Consider the following 18,889-nt stretch of genomic DNA (forward strand, 5'->3'; position numbering starts at 1 on the left):
GATCCACTCTGTCCTGTGCATCATTTCTATACCATCCAACAGGGAGCATTCAGAAATGTATCACTTCATTAGTGCTACAATTGGTTACAAGGAGATAGGTTATCTTAAAAATCTCTGTTTAAAACAACCAATCAGGAGCATCACAAAGTATTTCATACCTTTTATACCTGAAATACTAGGATAACTTTCTGGCATCTCTAGAATATTGAAATACTGATGTTTTCTCATGCATACAGTGATTAAATTTCAAATGTTCCATGTTAAAGAAGAAATGACAATATATAAATATAGCCAAAAGGGTTAAACAGTGATACAAAAATGACCGTAGGTATAAAGGAACAAGCATATAGATAATAAGCATAACCATTCATTTATTTTGGTCCAATTCATTGCAGATTGCTATGTGTTCCTTTATTGATAAATATCTCATCAGCAAAGATCAAATTTGGCTGAACCTACAGGAAATTGGCTTGGAGCAAACAAGAGAGAGTTTAAAGTTTCTACCACACAGGCAAGGGTGAGATTTATAAAGTCAAAAAGATTATAATATCACTGGATCTAGATGAAAGGAAACAAAAGGCTAGCTCAGCTGTGGACACCTACTGGACTTCAGGCAGCATTTGAAGACGATGACGATGACTACGACCACCAGGAAGAGTACGACAAGGAGGACGACGATGACAATGGCCCACAGAGGGAAGGGAACAGAGGGAGCCTGAGAAAGACACATTACGTGTCAAAAGGAAATTGGACAGCTCAGTGACAAATTTTATGTGTGTGAAAGCTTCAACGCAATAAAATATGATCATCTTTCCAATGTTACACATTAAATATATTGCCTGTATTATGTTTCATTCCACAAATGCATATAATCTTATATTCCTGGACTTTGGTTATACCAAGAAAAAACACAATCACAGTCAAATTTATAACACTTGCAAAAACAACCATGACTCTCACGATGGCAATTAAATGTAAATTTCAAGTCTAAAATGAATAGATCATCTTGAATACAAGCAAATTGTTAATTATATGATATCATATTATATACATTAGAGGCCCGTTTCATTTTTTGAAAAATCCTTTGCATCCTCTTCACTTTCAACTCTAATAACTTTTTAAAAGATGATGCTACTGCTCTGAAAGTTGACATTTATCATGGTCAGAATGTGGTAATAAACCATGCTCAACTTCAGTTTAATCTGATGATCCCTTAATCGTTGGTGCTACAGTGGTTAACATCATGTTTTTGTCCCATTCATGGCACAGGTAGCACGGCTTAGTAAAGATTAAGCACTTGAATAGACCCTGTACTTTAGAGCCTCTTTTCTCAGTTCGCACTTTCCAGAGTGTGTGCTTTCTTTCCAGTATTTATATAGGTTAGGAGAATCCAACTGAATTGAGTTATACAGAATTCTACAGCTTAGAGTCTGCTCTTTCAGAATCTGCCCTTAACTAAAAATCCATGTCTGGTGACTTTTTGTTTGTTTTGTGGTGCAGGGTCACAAATATCTTGTCCAAGAACAGAAGCACTTGGTAGAAAATCAAACTCTGGTCCTCTGTTTGGGAGTCCGGAGTCTTATCCACATGCCGCAGCCCCCCCCCCCCCCCCCCCCCCCCCCCCTCCGATGACTTCACTTCTAATCAATGACATATCAACCCCCAGGCTCTGTACATTCTAATCAAAACTCCCCACACCATTATTCTGTGTCTGAGTGCATCTCCATCAGCTATGTTTAACTACATCTCTCTACCTTCCTGGTGTACTCTTCTCCGTTCACCATGAGGATTGGGTCCGCCTCAAGCCGATGGCCGTCTATCGTCACGACGACGTCTCCGTTCTGGAGGTCATCAAAGAGCTGCTCAATGGTGCCATCTGTGTCACCAGTCATGTCAAAGGTCAGGAGGATGGATCCTGCAACAAGAAAACATTAATTGTGTAGTCACACAAACTGAGTCATCCTGCCAAATAATATTATGTTTTAATAGACTCTGCGATTGGCAGAATCTATCCAGCATAGGTTAGAAAAAAAAAAATGTTTTGGTAAGTGACAATCAAATGATGTCCTTGTAATTTGTTCTACAGATTTACTTCATATTTCCAAGAGCCATTAATGAGAAACAGTGGAAGTGTGCAAATATTGTTGCAATAGAGTGGTTTATAGTTCTGCTGATTAAATTATTAAAATAAGGCATCAGCATTCTGTTACACTGAAATTTATTCCTGCAAAGTTGTTCCCGATTATCAAATGAGTACTGTATTTCTCAAGCTGATATATATTGAAGCTAAACTATACAACTTGTATAAGAGATAAGTGAATTGGTTTAATAGATATTCACCAAGTTTACAAATGTGTCAATAAATATCATTATGGAGGAACAAGGCCAACAATGTTGTAAATGAAGGAAGAAGGTTTTGATAATTTTAGTAAAGCCATGGTGAATTTATAAGAAATATAATGAATATTAAATGAAAGCAAGATATTATTCAGAGAGGTGAAGGTTCAGGTGTGAGTTTCTTCACTTTGTCTCCCTCTACAAATGAAATTTGTAGCAGATGACAGGTTCAAGTCCCACTGGTTCCTTTTTTCCGACATGTTTGTTAATTTACAGAACAGCAGTTGCGATCTTAACAATTTCATTTCTAGAGGGAGACATATAGAAGAAACTCACACACGATGAATGTTGCATGAAAATCATCTCACCTTCTGAAACCATGAAGTTGGAGAGGGTGACATTGGTGTACTGGTAGGCCACTTTGTTCCTGAATATTGAGATGAATGTGTTTTCCTGTCCTTCGACGATAGAGTAGTCTGAGTCAAATATGATTTGCACCTCGACAGCATCTCCAGTGTGTGGGACTGAGGACCTGTCGACGACATCGAAGGGATCGAGCTGGACGGAGAAAGAGTAGTCATCCGTGCCACTGGCAACCACATCAACATTGAGGACATAACCATAGCCTGCTTCATCAATGACCAGATCGGGGAAAGCTGCTTGACCAGTCGCGAGGTCCACTGTCACAGTCGTTTGACCGGAAATTTGACCCCTGTAGTATGATGGCTGGTACAGTGAGACTGTCGCAGTCCAGTTGTTGAAGCCCTGAATACATGGTTGATAAAAAATGAAGGATTATTCAAGACATGATTATGAGTCCATCCACCTAATGAACATTAATTGGCATTACATCCATGACAATACGCTTACAAGCACACTCAGCAAAACGAAACAAAGCAGGCTACCAGAAAACTTCCTATCAACTAGAAACGACAACAGAATTAATGACAAGATGATATTCAATGTCATACCTTATGTTTATCCCTTGTCCCTTCTTGCCAATCATTTGTCTCTATTTCCACTAAACACTCTTATTGCTCCCCCTTAACATTTGACCTCTAACCTCTGATACATCCCTACATCTTGTAAGTAAAGACTTTTGTTCAATTGCTCAAAACTTATTTCATGGCGTTGTCTCAGTATTACAGTAATGATCTTAGACCTGTGAGCTCTACCTCAGGCACATTAAAGTCTAGTTGTTGTTTTTTGCATGGTTATTTTTTGATGTTCTTTTCCCCTCAATTCTACTGATCCTCCTACAGCAGCGTAATGCAGTGTAAATATACAAGGAATGTTAGTGTCATATGAGTTACAAAATGTTAATGTTAAGAGTACTGATAATAAACACAAAAATATCTTGCCACCTTCCAGACACTCACAGATTCATACAAATTGGTGGCAGCTTGGTTTGAAGCCACGTCCCTGATCTCCACCACCACTTCAAACGCCTCGTTGAGAATCTTGTCACCCTCTCCACCGTCAACCTCCACAGCGGTCAGCCTCCTGGGAGTCACCGTGAACTCGGCTGACCGGACAGACGACAGTGGAGAGACCTCAGGCCGGGTGATCGAGAACTCCAGCATGTAGCCACTACCCTGCTTGTCCACTGCCAGGTTGGAGAAGTTTGCCCAGCCGTCCTGGAAAGGCAGGGTGACGTTGCCAAGGAGCTGACCAGTGACCCCGTCTGGCTGCTGGATGATGGTAGCGGTCAGCAGCCATGGACTCGAAGAGTGACCAAGAGCTGTCACCAAATTGCCCTACGGATATTGGGTTTCAACCGATTCAAATAAATAGTTCAGATCTAGACATTTTTTTTTTTAATCCATCTTCAGTTACTTCATTGATTAGAATTTCCTCACTCTGCTTTCCATATATCTTCTTTAGGAAGAATTTCATTAATATAAATAAATAACCAGTCCCTGCTGCATGCTATAAGGATTAGAATCAGCACTAGCTGTCAGGCCAAAGCTTAGTGGTCTAGTGGATGAGGCACCGGTCCAGTGATAAGGTTGTAGGTCTTAATCCTGCCCAAGGATGTAAGGCCATTAGTCTTTATAATGGCTACTACCAAACACGAATTCAATGCTCTGTTACATCAATGAAAGGCATATGAATTGTCAATTGGTTGCAATGAATGACACACTTACATATTATGCAAGAGGAGATTCTATGCCCAAAACTTTAAATGTAAATGGAAAATGAGAAATGAAGATATAGCTGCTGTACTGAATACAACATTCATTTTCTCTTTCCTGTTAGTACGACTTTAAACAGCATCTTTATATTCCCAGTTTTGGAACACCAGTTCTATCCTTTTGTTGCATAGTTCATTCGAATTAAGTTTTACTCTCTAGTTACCAAGGATGTAGAATCAAGGACCATTTTACTATGAATGGTATTTGGAACAGCATCTTGTTCAATGAATGTGATGCTGTACCTCTTGATCCACCACTTTGACGCTTGGTTGCTGTGAGAGGGGTGCAAATTCACTCCCCTCTGCTGGCTCCCTAACAATGACGAGGGCAGTGGGGGTGAGATAGACCACTGGCTGTCCGCTTTCAGCTTGTTCGGCTGCTTCCTCTGCAGCTTGTCTTTCAGCAAACCTGAAAAAAAAAAGAAGATACTATCTTGAATTTAACTGAATTTGTTGTCATATTTCACAACAAAATACAATACATATCACTGGGCAAACAATATTAACCCATGGAAGACTAGTCCCGAGTATACTCAGGCAGGTGTCTATGGGAAATGTATGTTGTAGCAAAATCAGCCCGTCCTCAACAGGTTAAAACCATCAAACTACGATTCAATGCACAGAAACCAACTACAAAAGTAGATGCCAAGATGTATGAGTACGTAAGTAATACAAGGTTATATTTAAATAAATGTCAGACAGAACAAAGCTTGAAGTCTAAATCAAATATGTAAGTGTGAAATATGACAGAATCAACTAAAGCAACTCATGTGAGTACTAGTTGGTTCCTACAGGTGACTGTGTCTTTAGAATATGTAACATAATCTTATGAATACAGTATATATTATCTGAAAGGATCTTAACAGATCTTAACAGGTTTATTGGATAGCTTTCACCATGCCGAAGTCTTGTGCATTGCATACTTTACAATTTCAAAGGTAACATTCATTATGAGCAGAAATGAGAAGAGAAAATCTGGCACAATTCTCTTCCTAAATTTTCATTGCAAATATTCTGACGAAACAACAACTCAACATTTGAGGAATGTGGTGCAGACACAAGGGAGAAAAACCTGGCACCTAAATTGCTGTCATGCACAGGTTGTTTGTACTCTGGTATTGGAAATTGACAGTGTCACATAGTCAACCCATCAGCAGCGAAACGTTTCCTGTCCATGATCTCCAAACTTTACTTTAGGATGTTGCCAGTCTATAAAAGACACCTCTCTATTTGATTCATGCTCCACCAGACTCACGTTTCGTTGCCGCTGGATGGTCCTCCCGTCTCGTTGGTGGCACGAACTCCACCCGTGGGGTCAACAGGTTCCGCTACGGGGTCCACCATGGCCAGTGTGGAGATGGAGATGTTGAGGTCACTACCGAGGTCGCCTTCCTGGAACTTGTCCACCAGGGTCTCCTGGAGGCTGACCAGGCTGTCGTAGTCCAAGTCATCGTCTGTAGTTTAGGAATGACGATGTAACAATTCTAGACACTCAAAATTTCTCTGAAGATGCTCAGTCACAACTTACAATATCTGATTCCACTGACATAACGATGACATAACTGACATAACAAAGGCAATAAATGAATGAAGCACCATGTTGATTCCCACATTTTTCACCCATACACATTTCAATAAAAACAAATTTGATTATGAATTTTTATCTCATCAAGGCAAAAGTCCTCTCCTTAATGCCAATGATGCCATCATTGAAATCGTTATGTCAGTGGAATCAGATATTCAATGATGGCATCATTGGCATTAAGGAGAGGACTTTTGCCTTGATGAGATAAAAATTCATAATCAAATTTGTTTTTATTGAAATGTGTATGGGTGAAAAATGTGGGAATCAACATGGTGGTTCATTCATTTATTGCCTTTGTATTTTTGTGTAAATAAAAATGAATGATTGCCTAACTGACTGACTGACTGATGGAATGAATGAATGAAATGAATGAATGCATAAATGGATGAATGAATGAATGAATGAATGATTGGAATAAATGGATGAATGAATGAATGAATGAATGAATGAATGAATGAATGAATGAATGAATGAATGAATGCATGCATGCATGCATGCACGAATGAATGAAAAAATGAATAAATGAATGAATGCATGCATGAATGAATGAATGAATGAATGAATGGAATTGAATGAATGCATGAATGAATGAACAGATGAATGGAATGAATGAAATGGATTAAATGAATGAGTGAATAAGCGGATGGAGTAAATGAACGAATGAAATGAAATTAATGAATGCATGAATGAATGAAGGAATGAATGTCCTAATACCTGCTTGTGTTGGTGTAGCCCCTGTGGTATTGGAAGCTGTGGTGGTGTTGGCGGTGCCATTGACCGTGACGGGGTTGCTGATTTCAAGGACCACCTCAGCCTGACCGTCAGCTGCCCTGCGCCTCCTCCTGCTGTCTTCACGTACGATGTCCACAATGCGTATCTTGCTGGGGTGGATGTTAAGCAGCGCTGCCAGATTGGCCCGCAGGTTTTCCTCAAAGAAGTCATCTATGCTAACGGCAGGGACTCCAAAGGTTACCGTGACAACCGGCACCGTTTTGATATCGACGCGCCCTGGTCCTGCCAGCACAAAATAAAGGATCTTGGTGTCCCGGTCGAAGTAGTTCTCTCCGTTGAGGCGGGAGGTGGTAGAAGGTCGGAATTCACCTTCGGACTGTGGTTTTCTCAGCTGGAGCTCCCCACCAACAAACTCACCATTGTTGGGGACGATGTAAATACCTCTGCTGTATACATCCAAGCGCTGTGGGTTGGCATACCATATGCCGACGACCAGGCCCTGGATTAGGATGAAACATGAAACATGGCAAGCTATTAATGTTCAATTTTTTTTCAAGTTTTTAATCTTTGGAGAAGCGAATGTCTATTGATGAATTTGTGTTTTACATCTTTCTCCATGCAGCAACCACAATATAACTTAGATAGTCTCCACGATCCATGAAATTATCACCTTTTAACCCTTCTTGTGCCACGGACTGTGGGCAGTGTACACCAAAGTGGGGTTTACTGTACCAATAAGCACTCAAAACACACAAAGGGATTTTTAAAAAATCTGGTTGTTATACTGATACTGACATTTCACTCATCTAAAACCAAGAGAGGCGTGTTTATCACCCACCTCATCCTGGGCTGCGTTGAGGAGGTAGAAGCGTAGATGCTGGGGGTTAGTGCCAGTGAAGTACACCTCGTACTCCTTGCCGGTAGCCACGATGGTATTAAAGGTGGAGATGCGCTCCTGGCAGGTGTAGCCCAGGCACCAGCCGTGGTCCTGGGGACCGTTGATCAGATCCACCTGCCCGTCTGCCAGCAGGGCGATGGGGGAGACACGCCTGGTCTCCGTGTCCGCATCCATACTCTCTATCAGCATCATGCGGTGGTCATAACCATGACACTCGTAGGCGTTCCACGCCCCCCTCCACTGGCAATTGTCAGTATCCTGCCCAATGATACCTGAAGGGTAGAGAGAAGAGCTCAACAATTCAAGGGATTGCAGATAGATGGAAGCAGCTTACTGGGGACACTTGAGCAATCTTTGTGGGTCTGGATGTCTGTCTGTGTAACTAGCTTATGCTAAGAATCATTTCTTTTTAACGTAAAGATCAAATCAAATCAAATCAAATCACACCAAAAGTCATATCTTCTCATGCTCACCTTCCTCAAACTTTAACATAAATTGGTTTCCAGAAAGAAGAAAACATATTTACTATGAGACAGCAGCACACTGAAATAATTCTGCAGTTGCTATTTTCATTCCATCTGCAGCCAAAGTAGGCTACAGAGAGCCAAAAGCAGCCAACTTTTACATAATTGGGTAGAAATACATATTGTGCTGTAGTGGAACTAGAGAAACATACATATTATACTTTTTACTAATTGAACACGTGAAGCTCTAGACACTACATTTTGCAGTTTGGTGCTGTAAGTTTTTATCATAATTTTACAATTCATTCTTAGTGTTTCACTAGGAAGAATAAAAAAGCTTCTTTTTTTTTCATTTCCACAATTGATTGGTCATATCATAATTGTTTTGATGCAGAAGAATCTTCAAAAACCTCGTAACTAAAAGATTTGATACTTATTCTTTAATTGGCAAAACATTTCAGGGGATAAATGTTGATGTTTCTTTCTCAAACTGACACATTTCTTTTAATTTCTTTTTCATTTAATGCAGATGTAATAAATTTGACCAGTTCTCTTCAATGTTTCTTCAAGAAAACATGCAGCGAAATTTAGAATTGGAATTTGAGGATGATAAGGCAATAGAATCTGCAGTTAACGTTCTCCAAAATTTAATGAGTAACATAAAGTTTGGGTATTGCGGTCACTGTGTCGCACCTTTGTGGGGTGCCCTCGTGTTGACGTCCAGCTGGTCCCCGGTCAGCGGATCGGTCAGCAGCATCCTGGGTATGCGGTAGTCTCCCAGGCCACGCCGTGGGTCCCCGTCCCACTCGTAGGCCGAGTCCGGGATGACCGACCCTACGGAGCCGAGGAAAGAACCGTCCAGGTCTCGAATTATAGCCTTCTTGTGGCCGTCACAGTCCATGTCCACACAGTCCGATGGATTCACCTTCCTGGTAGGTGGGTTAAAGTTTGTCATCAAAATCGGACAAATTAGACAAGGCATAGATCTCATGTAGCTCATAGACATTAAGGCCCTTTTCTGACTTAATCCCTCATCAACTTGAAAAGCCAAAATTTATACAAAAAGGTATCTAATCAAAGGAAACTGTGCAAGTGACATGACAGAATGCCACCAATACTTTCCATTCAAATGCCTCCATTATGACACATTACATGAAGCAGTAAAATTCAAATCCACATAACTTTTTGATAGTTTGTCTAATTCTGCTAAAACAAAAAATGAGCCTACAGGTACTAATTTCTTGCTTTCATTCAGCTGCTTTCCTCAAAACTTTCAACTTTCCCTTTCTGCAGTGTCTTGGAGGAGATTTATCCTGTCAGCAAACAACATGTTTTATAAATGGCTCGATCAATGCAAATACATATGCAAGCGCTACATGGAAACTTTTATGAAATGAATATAAGATGTGTATGGAGGGTTCAAGTTCAAGTTCAAGTTCATTTATTTCATTTCCAACAAACATAATAATTGGAAGTACAATGAAACATTCGTATACCATGACGCAAATCTCTCGTTTGAAGAGGCTACACCCCCGTAAATAATGCCAGTGTATATCTTGGCATCAATGACTTAAAAACCAAAGATATAAAGCACCTGTTTCTTGATGCTGGCCTAATCTAAGCATCAGTCATCGCCACAGCGCCACAGGGGGGGGGGGGGGGGGGGGGGGGGGCACCGCGAGAGGAGGAGATTGTTTTGGTTTTGGCATGGGCTATGTAGCTCCTTCTTATTCCTGTATTTTCGTTATTTACAGGTCAATTTTTTTCGTTCGAAATTTAAAATGGATGACCATAGAATTTCTCAATAGAATATAAAATTGAAAACTTTAGAAAGGATAGAGAAAATTGAGTTCACTTTGAATGGTCTGCCACAGGCAGATATCCTTATCATGCTCTTACGTAATACGACAGCTGCTGTAGTCATTAAACCCTGGCTTGGCCTCCAGGTTTGTCACGCCTGAGCAGAAAGTTAATTTGCAATGGACAAATACTTCGACTCCCAACTCTCAAACGAAGAATCGTTAGGGGGGTATAGCACCCCATCAGCTTCGTTAAAGTGGGGTCTCGCCACAAACGAGGGATTGACGGCATGACACAGATGTCAGAAAATCAGTACCACAATGCGATGAACAGAAATATCATTGTAAAACAGATACAGGTAAATTTCCAACAGAGATAAAAAAAAATAACTCATGTCACTGTGGTAAATGCATAAACAATATTGCTGGAAATGGAGGGGACTGCTAAAAAAGCAGAGCTTGTAGAATGCAGTCCCCTCATACAAAAAAACAAACAAACAACATACATATAGTAGCAAAAACAACAACAACAACAACAACAACAACAACAACAACAACAACAACAAGGGTTTCGAGGTAATCAATTTAAATGACAAAACATGGTAAAGAATGCAGTATTGAGTGTCTTAAAGGTCCTGTTTACCTTTGGGAACAGCGATTTAAAAATTTTTCAAGATATCACATTTGATGCATATGTGTAGGTCTGTTGTATCATATCAATTTTTTGCAATAAAACCTAAAATATAAGGAGATATCAGCATTTTTCTCAATAAATCATAACTTTAGATGGTTTAGTCTGGAAACATTTTTATTATAATTATTGTTCACATTTTGTCTATTTAACAATACTTAACATCAATTAAACGGATTCAGATTTTTACAGTGGCTGTTTCTATCCCTGACTCATATTTTAGATCTACGGTATTTTAACGCACTAAGGCTGGGTTTTGGGTTCATCTGCAAATGGTAAATCATGCCTTTAATTCTGGACAGCCTGGGTGACAAGACTACATTGCTCACCCTAGTGATGGTCTGTGGATGAACACCTTGCTGTCTGTGTCTGTGTTGAGAAACTGGATGCTATGCACCTCCACTGGGTGCTGAGCATCGTCACCTATGGGGTTGGTGACGATCGCGCTACCACGGTTACCGCAGTGATCGTTGTAGTTGACGAAAGCAACATCTGATGGAGATGGAACAAAACTAGAATTATCAATGAAGGCGATTAATACCCCCATCGAGCGCTTCTATACTGGTACACTGTTGAAAATGACAAAGAATTAAATAATGTGCTCTTACCATGGCAACATACTTTCCTCTACTATTGAAATATATGTATTCATTCATACTTGCTTGCATTTGCCTTGGGGATCCATTACGTGGTCCAGGCCTTGGGCACAACTCTCTTCAACAACTGCTATACAGATGTAATTTGCATACATTGGGACAGCTAAATAATTTCATGTGAACACTGTGTTCATTTTCCCATTGAAATAGAAATTGAATTGAATTCTCTGACCCAAAAATGCTATTTTTTCCTTTTCTCTCCATACTTGGTGATTTGATTATTGCTCCAAAATGTACATGTATGCATAAGAAATGTGCAAAATAAAGCTGTAATAACACAAATCCAGTTTAACAATGAAAATGTGAAATATCAGTTCAAAAGGCTCACCGGAAGTCCACAATCTCAGAGCTTAACCCATCATAGCTGCTAAATGTATGTAATTTTTCATTGTGTTTCATTTTCCCATTTACACAGAAATTGAAATTGAAATTGAATTGAATTTGAAAATGAACAGAATTCTCTGACCCAACAATGCTCGTTTTTTATATTCTCTCCATACTCTGCGATTCGATTATTGCTCCACGCATGTATGCATAAGAAATGTGTGAAATAACGCTGTAATAACATGATTTCCGTTCAACAATGAAAATGTGAATTATAGCTCAAAAGGTTCACTGGAAGTCCACATTCTCAGAGCTTAACCCATCATAGTTTTGCTATATGTAATTTTTCATAATTGATTCTCAGTAATCGACAAATAGGGGCCACAGCAATATCCATCGATCTTCCGGGCTCTACGAAATTGCATGCAGCTCGTTGGAAAATACGATTGCAAGGGCATGATCAATCATAACATTGCACTCTACCTTCCCACAATGCTGAATGCAGGATTAGATCGAAATCATTTTGATCTCAAAACACTCCAAAGCATTAACTCATCATCCTGGCAAATCATGTCAGTCAGGTAAGTTTCTTGGTACAAGTGTTGGCCCTTTTAATGTATTGGAAGTTAATTCCAAGTAATGGAGGATGAACTTTGATCCCTTCCGAGAACTACATGTCATGTTTTGGCATCAAACCTTATTATATCACAACTTCTACAATCTGATTACCTTCCAACACAGTCCTTCCACCTAATGCGGGGTAATTTTTCGTTGTGTAGAATGAGAAGAAAGGAGCACCATTGGAGCCGGACATGAAGGTCGTGAACACGATTCCGACAGGGCCGCCGTGGGAGGTGGTGATAGCTTTGTGCTTACGAACAAAACCGGCCACTTCTGGTGTATTCTGGTGAAAAATTAGACAAATTAATAAAATCAGTCAATAAACACAAACCTGATGATACACACAAGGACACAGATTTGATTGGTGGATGTACCCACTCACCAAATGTAAACAGTAATAGGTACACATCTTTAGGTTATGTTACATCACGAAGATATTTCAGAAGTTTTACTTTTTGGACTCATTATAACAAATCTGCTATCCATTTTCAATCTACATTTAATCAGTCTACTAACTGTTAATAAATTCTGTGATCATGGCTATATTCTGTTAAAGTATATTACTATTTTTACTCCAGCATGTGGGCAGAAACTATTGCTAACATGATCTTTTGAACAATTTTTATTAGAAGTTGGAAGAGTCCAGGTCAATGTTCTCCCCCCCCCCCCCCAGTCCATGGTCCCTGAAATGCACCTCATCTCTATTTTCATCGCAGTCGAAGCTGTCGCTTGTGCCAACCAGAACTGAAGAAGTGATGCGGAATTCCTTATTCCTCATGACGTGGCTGAGAGCAGGAGGCAGGTATGCCAGGGGCACGATTCCATTCTTGTTATCCACCAGGGTCACGTTGGTCACAGTCAGCTGTGGCGATGAGATCTGTGTTTGCATGGTAACAGGGAGAACCACTATACTGTAGATGAGGACAATTAAAGGTACCTATAGCTGGCAATGTTCTATTTTCTTTGAAATCTATTCAGTTTACTTGCAAATGCTCAACTGAACACACAAAAAAATACAATTTCTGAACTCTCCCAACATCCTGGATAGTATGGTAGTTCTCTGCGGCTGCACACAGAGTTTCGATCAACATCAAGAGATTTTTCTCTTCCCCACCACCAGAGGGCAGATTCTACAATGGTGTCAGTGATTTCATGGGGGCTGCCACTGACCCACTTAGTAATTGCCGACTAAGTAACATTTTTACAGCGCGTACATTACATGAGCGTACTTTTATGCAAGTACGCACTTCTTGATTTGGCTCAAAGATAGTAGAGAGTAGAGGAAGATAGGAAGGCACGTGATGAGCTAAGTACAAACTCAGTACGCCTAGAAACATCAATCATTTCCAGAGGTAGTAGATCTTTATTATATCTTAAAAAGATTTAAAAATTATAGTCCCGACTTTTTTTCAATTTAAGGGATTATTTTGAAGAACAAGATTTTAAAGTAATAGGAATTATTTCAGGGAGGTAAAGATTTGGCAACAACATGATCTGAAACAATCAAAGACGCTTGATAAAGAACAACTACAAAGACAGAGCGTCTCAGGCATAGACGCACATCACCTGAGAACCGCTGTCTTTGAAGTTGTTGTTCTTGCTTATCAGGCGTTTTCGAGTCGTCGCAGGTGAAGTGCGTTAAATGCTTGAGGACCGCGGGCTGTCTATTTGTTTTATACAGGATTAGCGTGCACTTTCCTGTCTTTTCAGTTAAGTGTCTTTGATTTGGCTGCTCCTCGGTTGCTCGTTTGCTAGCGTGTTAGCACGAGGGGTGAGCCTACTGCCTCGTTGTCATCCAGTGCTCCTTGTGCCCTCACAAAACAATAGTACAGGGCGTATAAAGAGTCCGCACTCTAGCAGTCACTGGGGAAAATCTCTTTGTTCAACATCTGCACGGTACTAGAGAGAGGGCGCCCTCACCTGGGTGTAGATGCCGTAGTGGAAGCAGCGATACACAAGGAAGTTTGCCACCATGGAACACGTGGGCTGTGACTCCAGGAACAGCATGATGCCCTGAAAGGCACACACAAGAATCACATGACATTTGTTGAAAAGGTCTCATAGCGTTGATTTTAGAGGTGATTTTCTAGAGAATCAAAGGAAAAAGCTTGACACAACATGTTAAACACTGAGGACCTACTGTATGAATATAGCTCTATATGAAAGACTAGCTGTAGCAAGATACTTCATGTTACAGGCTTTGCTAGACTTGATTTCCCGAGGTAGAGAAGACTTCCCTACATTTTTTTGTACAATGCATAGTTGACTTTTTGTGATTAAGGTGTCTTGATTTTCAAAAGAAAAAAAAAAAACTAGGATACAAATCAACTGAAATCAGAAACATATTTGCATGAGAGAATGAAAATATAGTAAAACTGGTAAAAACTTTCAAAATCTGATAGGCTAATGTTTGCAGGTTATGTTCTACAAATTATTTGGCATTTATTTGCCAATACATATAATTCAAAAAGATCAATGAAAGTACAGTTCTCTGTAATATATAAAGGAGGGTGGAAGAGATTTTTCTGGCACTGCTATTGATGGGGTTATCAATTCCGGCCCCTTCCTTGGCCACCACTACTGTGGATTGGATTGGATTGGATTGGATTGGATTGGATTGGATTGGATTGGATTGGATTGGATTGGATTGGATTGGATTGGATTGGATTGGATTGGATTGGATTGGATTGGATTGGATTGGATTGGATTGGATTGGATTGGATTGGATTGGATTGGATTGGATTGGATTGGATTGGATTGGATTGGATTGGATTGGATTGGATTGGATTGGATTGGATTGGATTATGGATTGGATTGGATTGGATTCTGCAATTATCATTGTCCATGCATACACATTCTTGGTAGTATGCATACATTGCTTACAAAGTAATTTGTGTCCACTGTATTTACAATGTGTATATGTGATATAATATATAACACAGAAGGGTTACAGCTTTAATAAGCACAATTTGATTTGTTTGCACCCCTTTTTACATGATACATGTAGAAAAAAAAATAGAGGGGAGGAATGACTTGTGAAGAGATAGGATAAAAGATATGGGACAAACCAACTGAGTGATCATGTAACTTTAATTCCTATGTACAGCTCATTCTGTACATAGGAATGGGCACATCTTTATTACTGCTACAATTCTTTGATCTGTAAATACTGTACGAGCTGAAATTTTCGCGGTGGTTTTATTTTCGCGAATTTCGCGAATCGCCTTTGAACCGCAAAAATAACAACACGCGAAAATAACAACGTGCAAATAGTTACGTTCAGTCAGACCGTTGCAACCGCGAAATTAACAACACGCACAAATGTCCTCCAAGTAGCAATTCGCGAAAATATCTGTACGCGAAAATTTCAGCTCGTACAGTATATGTCACAGAGAGAATTTGTGTAAAAAAAAAAAAAATGAATTGGAAAAAAGTCAAATAATACTGCATTACACATGATTTTCGTACAGAAACAAAACAGTCAAAAAAGTCATACATTGCTTACAAAGTAATTTGTGTCCACTCTATTTACAATGTGTATATGTATACACATATGTATATGTATATGATCTTTCTATCAAAATCATTTTTGATTAAAAAAAATTAAAAAAATGAACATGAATTTTGGCCACGGATGCAGGCACTCTTGTCTACAAGATACAGGTAAAGTCTCAATGTAGACACTGAAGTAAATTTAATGAATGGAAATTAAATGAAATGAAAAAGTCCAATCTCACCTCCAGAGCAGAGTGGGCGACATTGTTCTTCCATTTGGATGTGGATCCACACGGTTCTCCCTGCATGCGGAACCCGGCCCTCTCGGCACCAGCCACGGCATTATCCGACATGGTGAGGTCCTCCGCAAACGAGATGTGAATACCGCCATCCCAGAACAGATTCTCCTTCTCGAAGCGATCCTGATACGTTGCCGGGGCGATAGAGAGCGTCACAAGGTTGTGGATGAGCTCGACTCCTTCGCTCTCAACAACAATACCTGACATTCGGAGACAATGTGATGAAATACAAGGAGAAAAAAAACAAAATATTGGAAATACTTTAGCACTTCATCTCTCCCTCTCTACTCTTTAAGCGGGACCATAATGTCATAACAAAATCATCAGCAGCCTCTGAACAAGGGTAAAGAGGGGGCGCCTTTGCAAAATTAAAGGGGGGAGGGCACTCACCCCTCCCCCATTTTTTCTTTTTATTTCTTTTGTTTTAACAAAAAAAGGGGGCGCACCTGTTGCGCTTTCCCCTGGATATCCTGTGTTGGTGACAAAAAGGATTTTGATTAAAATTTTCCTATTCATCATTGAATAGCCATGTAGTCCTGGGCCCTGTTTCATAAAGCTGTTCGTAAAGTTACGAAGGACTTAAGAACGACTGGTGATCAGTTTTGATTTACATATACTTATCAGAATTTCAATAATTCAGCACAAGAACTGATCACCACTCGTTTGTAAGTAAGAAACATAAGAAACTATAAGAAACAGCGTTATGAAACACCCCCATGTCGGTACTGTTCAAGTGCCCTGATTGTGTTGTAACTGTGAATTTTGAAGCAGTTAAGGCTTAAATTTGCAAGGCTTACCCGATCCCACTGTGTGATGAATAATGTTGTCCTCTATGAGGATGAAGTCGGAAGCAAACACACCAATGGCTGGACTGAAGCCGTGGTGGAAGCTGCAGCCTCGGACATACGAGGGCGCCCTCACCTCACCCTCAAGGCGTTGGTCACCAAGGTTGAGGAAGGAGACAGAGAATCGTGGGTCGTAACTTGCGATGTAGCCCTCTTGGCCGGAGTGCTTAAATTGGGTGTAGCTGATTTGAGCTCGACCTGGAGTTAGACAGAGAGGAGGAAAAAAAACAGAAAATGCCTCAAAGATTTAGTATTGACCTCCTATTCCTTCCAAAATTTTATAGGATTACTACGAAGGCAAAATAATGAAACAAAAGATTTAGTCCTTCATTTCTTATTCATTCAGGTTGATATTTTTCATTTCATTTCATTGATAAAGTTTTTCACAAATGATATTTATAACATAAACTTACACATGTCACAATGGCAAGAAACATTTGAAGATTTGACGATCCTGTATAATGGGAAGACACTTTACATGATAATCAAAGTTAAAGAATACTCTTCAATCAGTATGCCATAACATTCATATCTGAAAACGAAGACGATATGTGGGAGAACTTACTATTGTGGAATTATGATTGGCACACAGACGGGAGAGATAATTAAAGTCTGAACACAGTGGACCATGGATAGGATGAAACATATCTCCTTGCTTCCTCTCAAACATGGTCTCAGATGACGATCTGGGGGGCATTTCACAAAGCTTTTAGTCAGATATTTTTTCTGACAAACTGTTATAAGCTACTGAAATCCTTGCACCTTATCGGCTGAGAGCAAATTTGTCCCACAAATTTCTCTGACAGAACGCCTCATGAAATGCCCCCTGATTCATCAGTTATTGCGAGACAATGTCAAATGGGTGACAATCAAATGGTAGAAGAGATTGATTAAACACAAATATTATACTCAAACAAAAGACTCATAAAACCATATCTGCCAATGAGTGGATTTCATAAAGTCTCAAAAAGTGTGTGAAAAAGAAGAGAGAGAGAGAAAAAAAAAAGGGGGGCTGGGTGTAAGAGAAGAATAAACTGGCTGTGGATCACAATATGTTAAACTATGAAGTTCGAAGACACATCCAGCATAACTGCATAAACACCTTACCAAACAGATACCCATGCACAAACACACATGTCCACACTCTAACACTAACACTTACACTAAAACTAACACACACACTCATACGTAATTACAAGCACACAAGCACACTCATCAACACCATCAAAGGTTCAAGATGTCTAGAGATTACTTTACCTTCATAAAGAGTGCCATCTTGAAAGAACCGTCCGACCAGAACCCTTGCGCCGAACGATTCCGCAAGGAGCTGAGGGTAGTCGGCACCCTCAATGATGACATTGCGCGTCAGCAGGCCGACCTCTGCAGCTATCTTGTAAGATCCTAGGCCGTTATCCAATGTTTCACTTGCCGCTGGATAGAAGAGGTAAACAGAAAAGGAATCAAAACTTGGTAGTCATGACCCTTTGAAGTTCAGACACTATGTTCAAACAAAGGCTTAACAATCATTTATGCCACAAGCTAAATTTCACTAAATGAAATGAATTTCCACAGGATGTTTGGAATTGGCCAAGACATTAATTACAATGAGACTCGTGTAGCGCTAATAGTGTCTTACCGGTGTGTCTGTGCACAAACGAAGAATTCACACGGAATGTTCGCTGGTCAACGACCTTCACGATAGCAAAAGTCTCCGTGTGCCAAGACTCGTAGTCTGTCGTCGCCACGACGATTTCATCCCCCTCTACCCAGTCTGTGTCAACCTCAACGGTCAGAGAATCGTCCCCAGGGAGGACGGTGGTAGCCAGGTGTGTCCAGATGACTTGGCGTGGCTTGCCATGCAACTTGAGGGAACCAAACACACCTGTTTGACAAGAGAATTGAGACAAAAGTTACCGGCAATTAACAGCACTGCACATTCACAGTCTAGC

The 18,889-nt window shown here is 40.1% G+C and overlaps 1 protein-coding gene across 1 annotated transcript in view; it reads right to left on the reverse strand.

The window, feature by feature from the left end:
• Positions 1–18,889, reverse strand: part of LOC140241920 (fibrocystin-L-like) — an 87,809-nt gene that overhangs the window by 11,142 nt on the left and 57,778 nt on the right. Inside the window, exons 38-54 of the mRNA XM_072321666.1 lie at positions 18,577–18,822; positions 18,198–18,371; positions 16,893–17,138; positions 16,039–16,295; positions 14,222–14,314; positions 12,996–13,178; positions 12,410–12,584; positions 11,030–11,192; positions 8,904–9,139; positions 7,687–8,018; positions 6,845–7,347; positions 5,787–5,969; positions 4,775–4,940; positions 3,717–4,094; positions 2,706–3,102; positions 1,755–1,915; positions 604–715 (exon numbers count right to left, since the gene is read on the reverse strand). Coding sequence (XP_072177767.1) covers positions 604–715; positions 1,755–1,915; positions 2,706–3,102; positions 3,717–4,094; positions 4,775–4,940; positions 5,787–5,969; positions 6,845–7,347; positions 7,687–8,018; positions 8,904–9,139; positions 11,030–11,192; positions 12,410–12,584; positions 12,996–13,178; positions 14,222–14,314; positions 16,039–16,295; positions 16,893–17,138; positions 18,198–18,371; positions 18,577–18,822 — 4,005 coding nt within the window. The remainder of the gene's footprint in view (positions 1–603; positions 716–1,754; positions 1,916–2,705; positions 3,103–3,716; positions 4,095–4,774; positions 4,941–5,786; positions 5,970–6,844; positions 7,348–7,686; positions 8,019–8,903; positions 9,140–11,029; positions 11,193–12,409; positions 12,585–12,995; positions 13,179–14,221; positions 14,315–16,038; positions 16,296–16,892; positions 17,139–18,197; positions 18,372–18,576; positions 18,823–18,889) is intronic.

The sequence above is a fragment of the Diadema setosum genome, chromosome 18 (genome assembly GCF_964275005.1).
Source record: "Diadema setosum chromosome 18, eeDiaSeto1, whole genome shotgun sequence".
Lineage (NCBI taxonomy): Eukaryota > Metazoa > Echinodermata > Echinoidea > Diadematoida > Diadematidae > Diadema > Diadema setosum.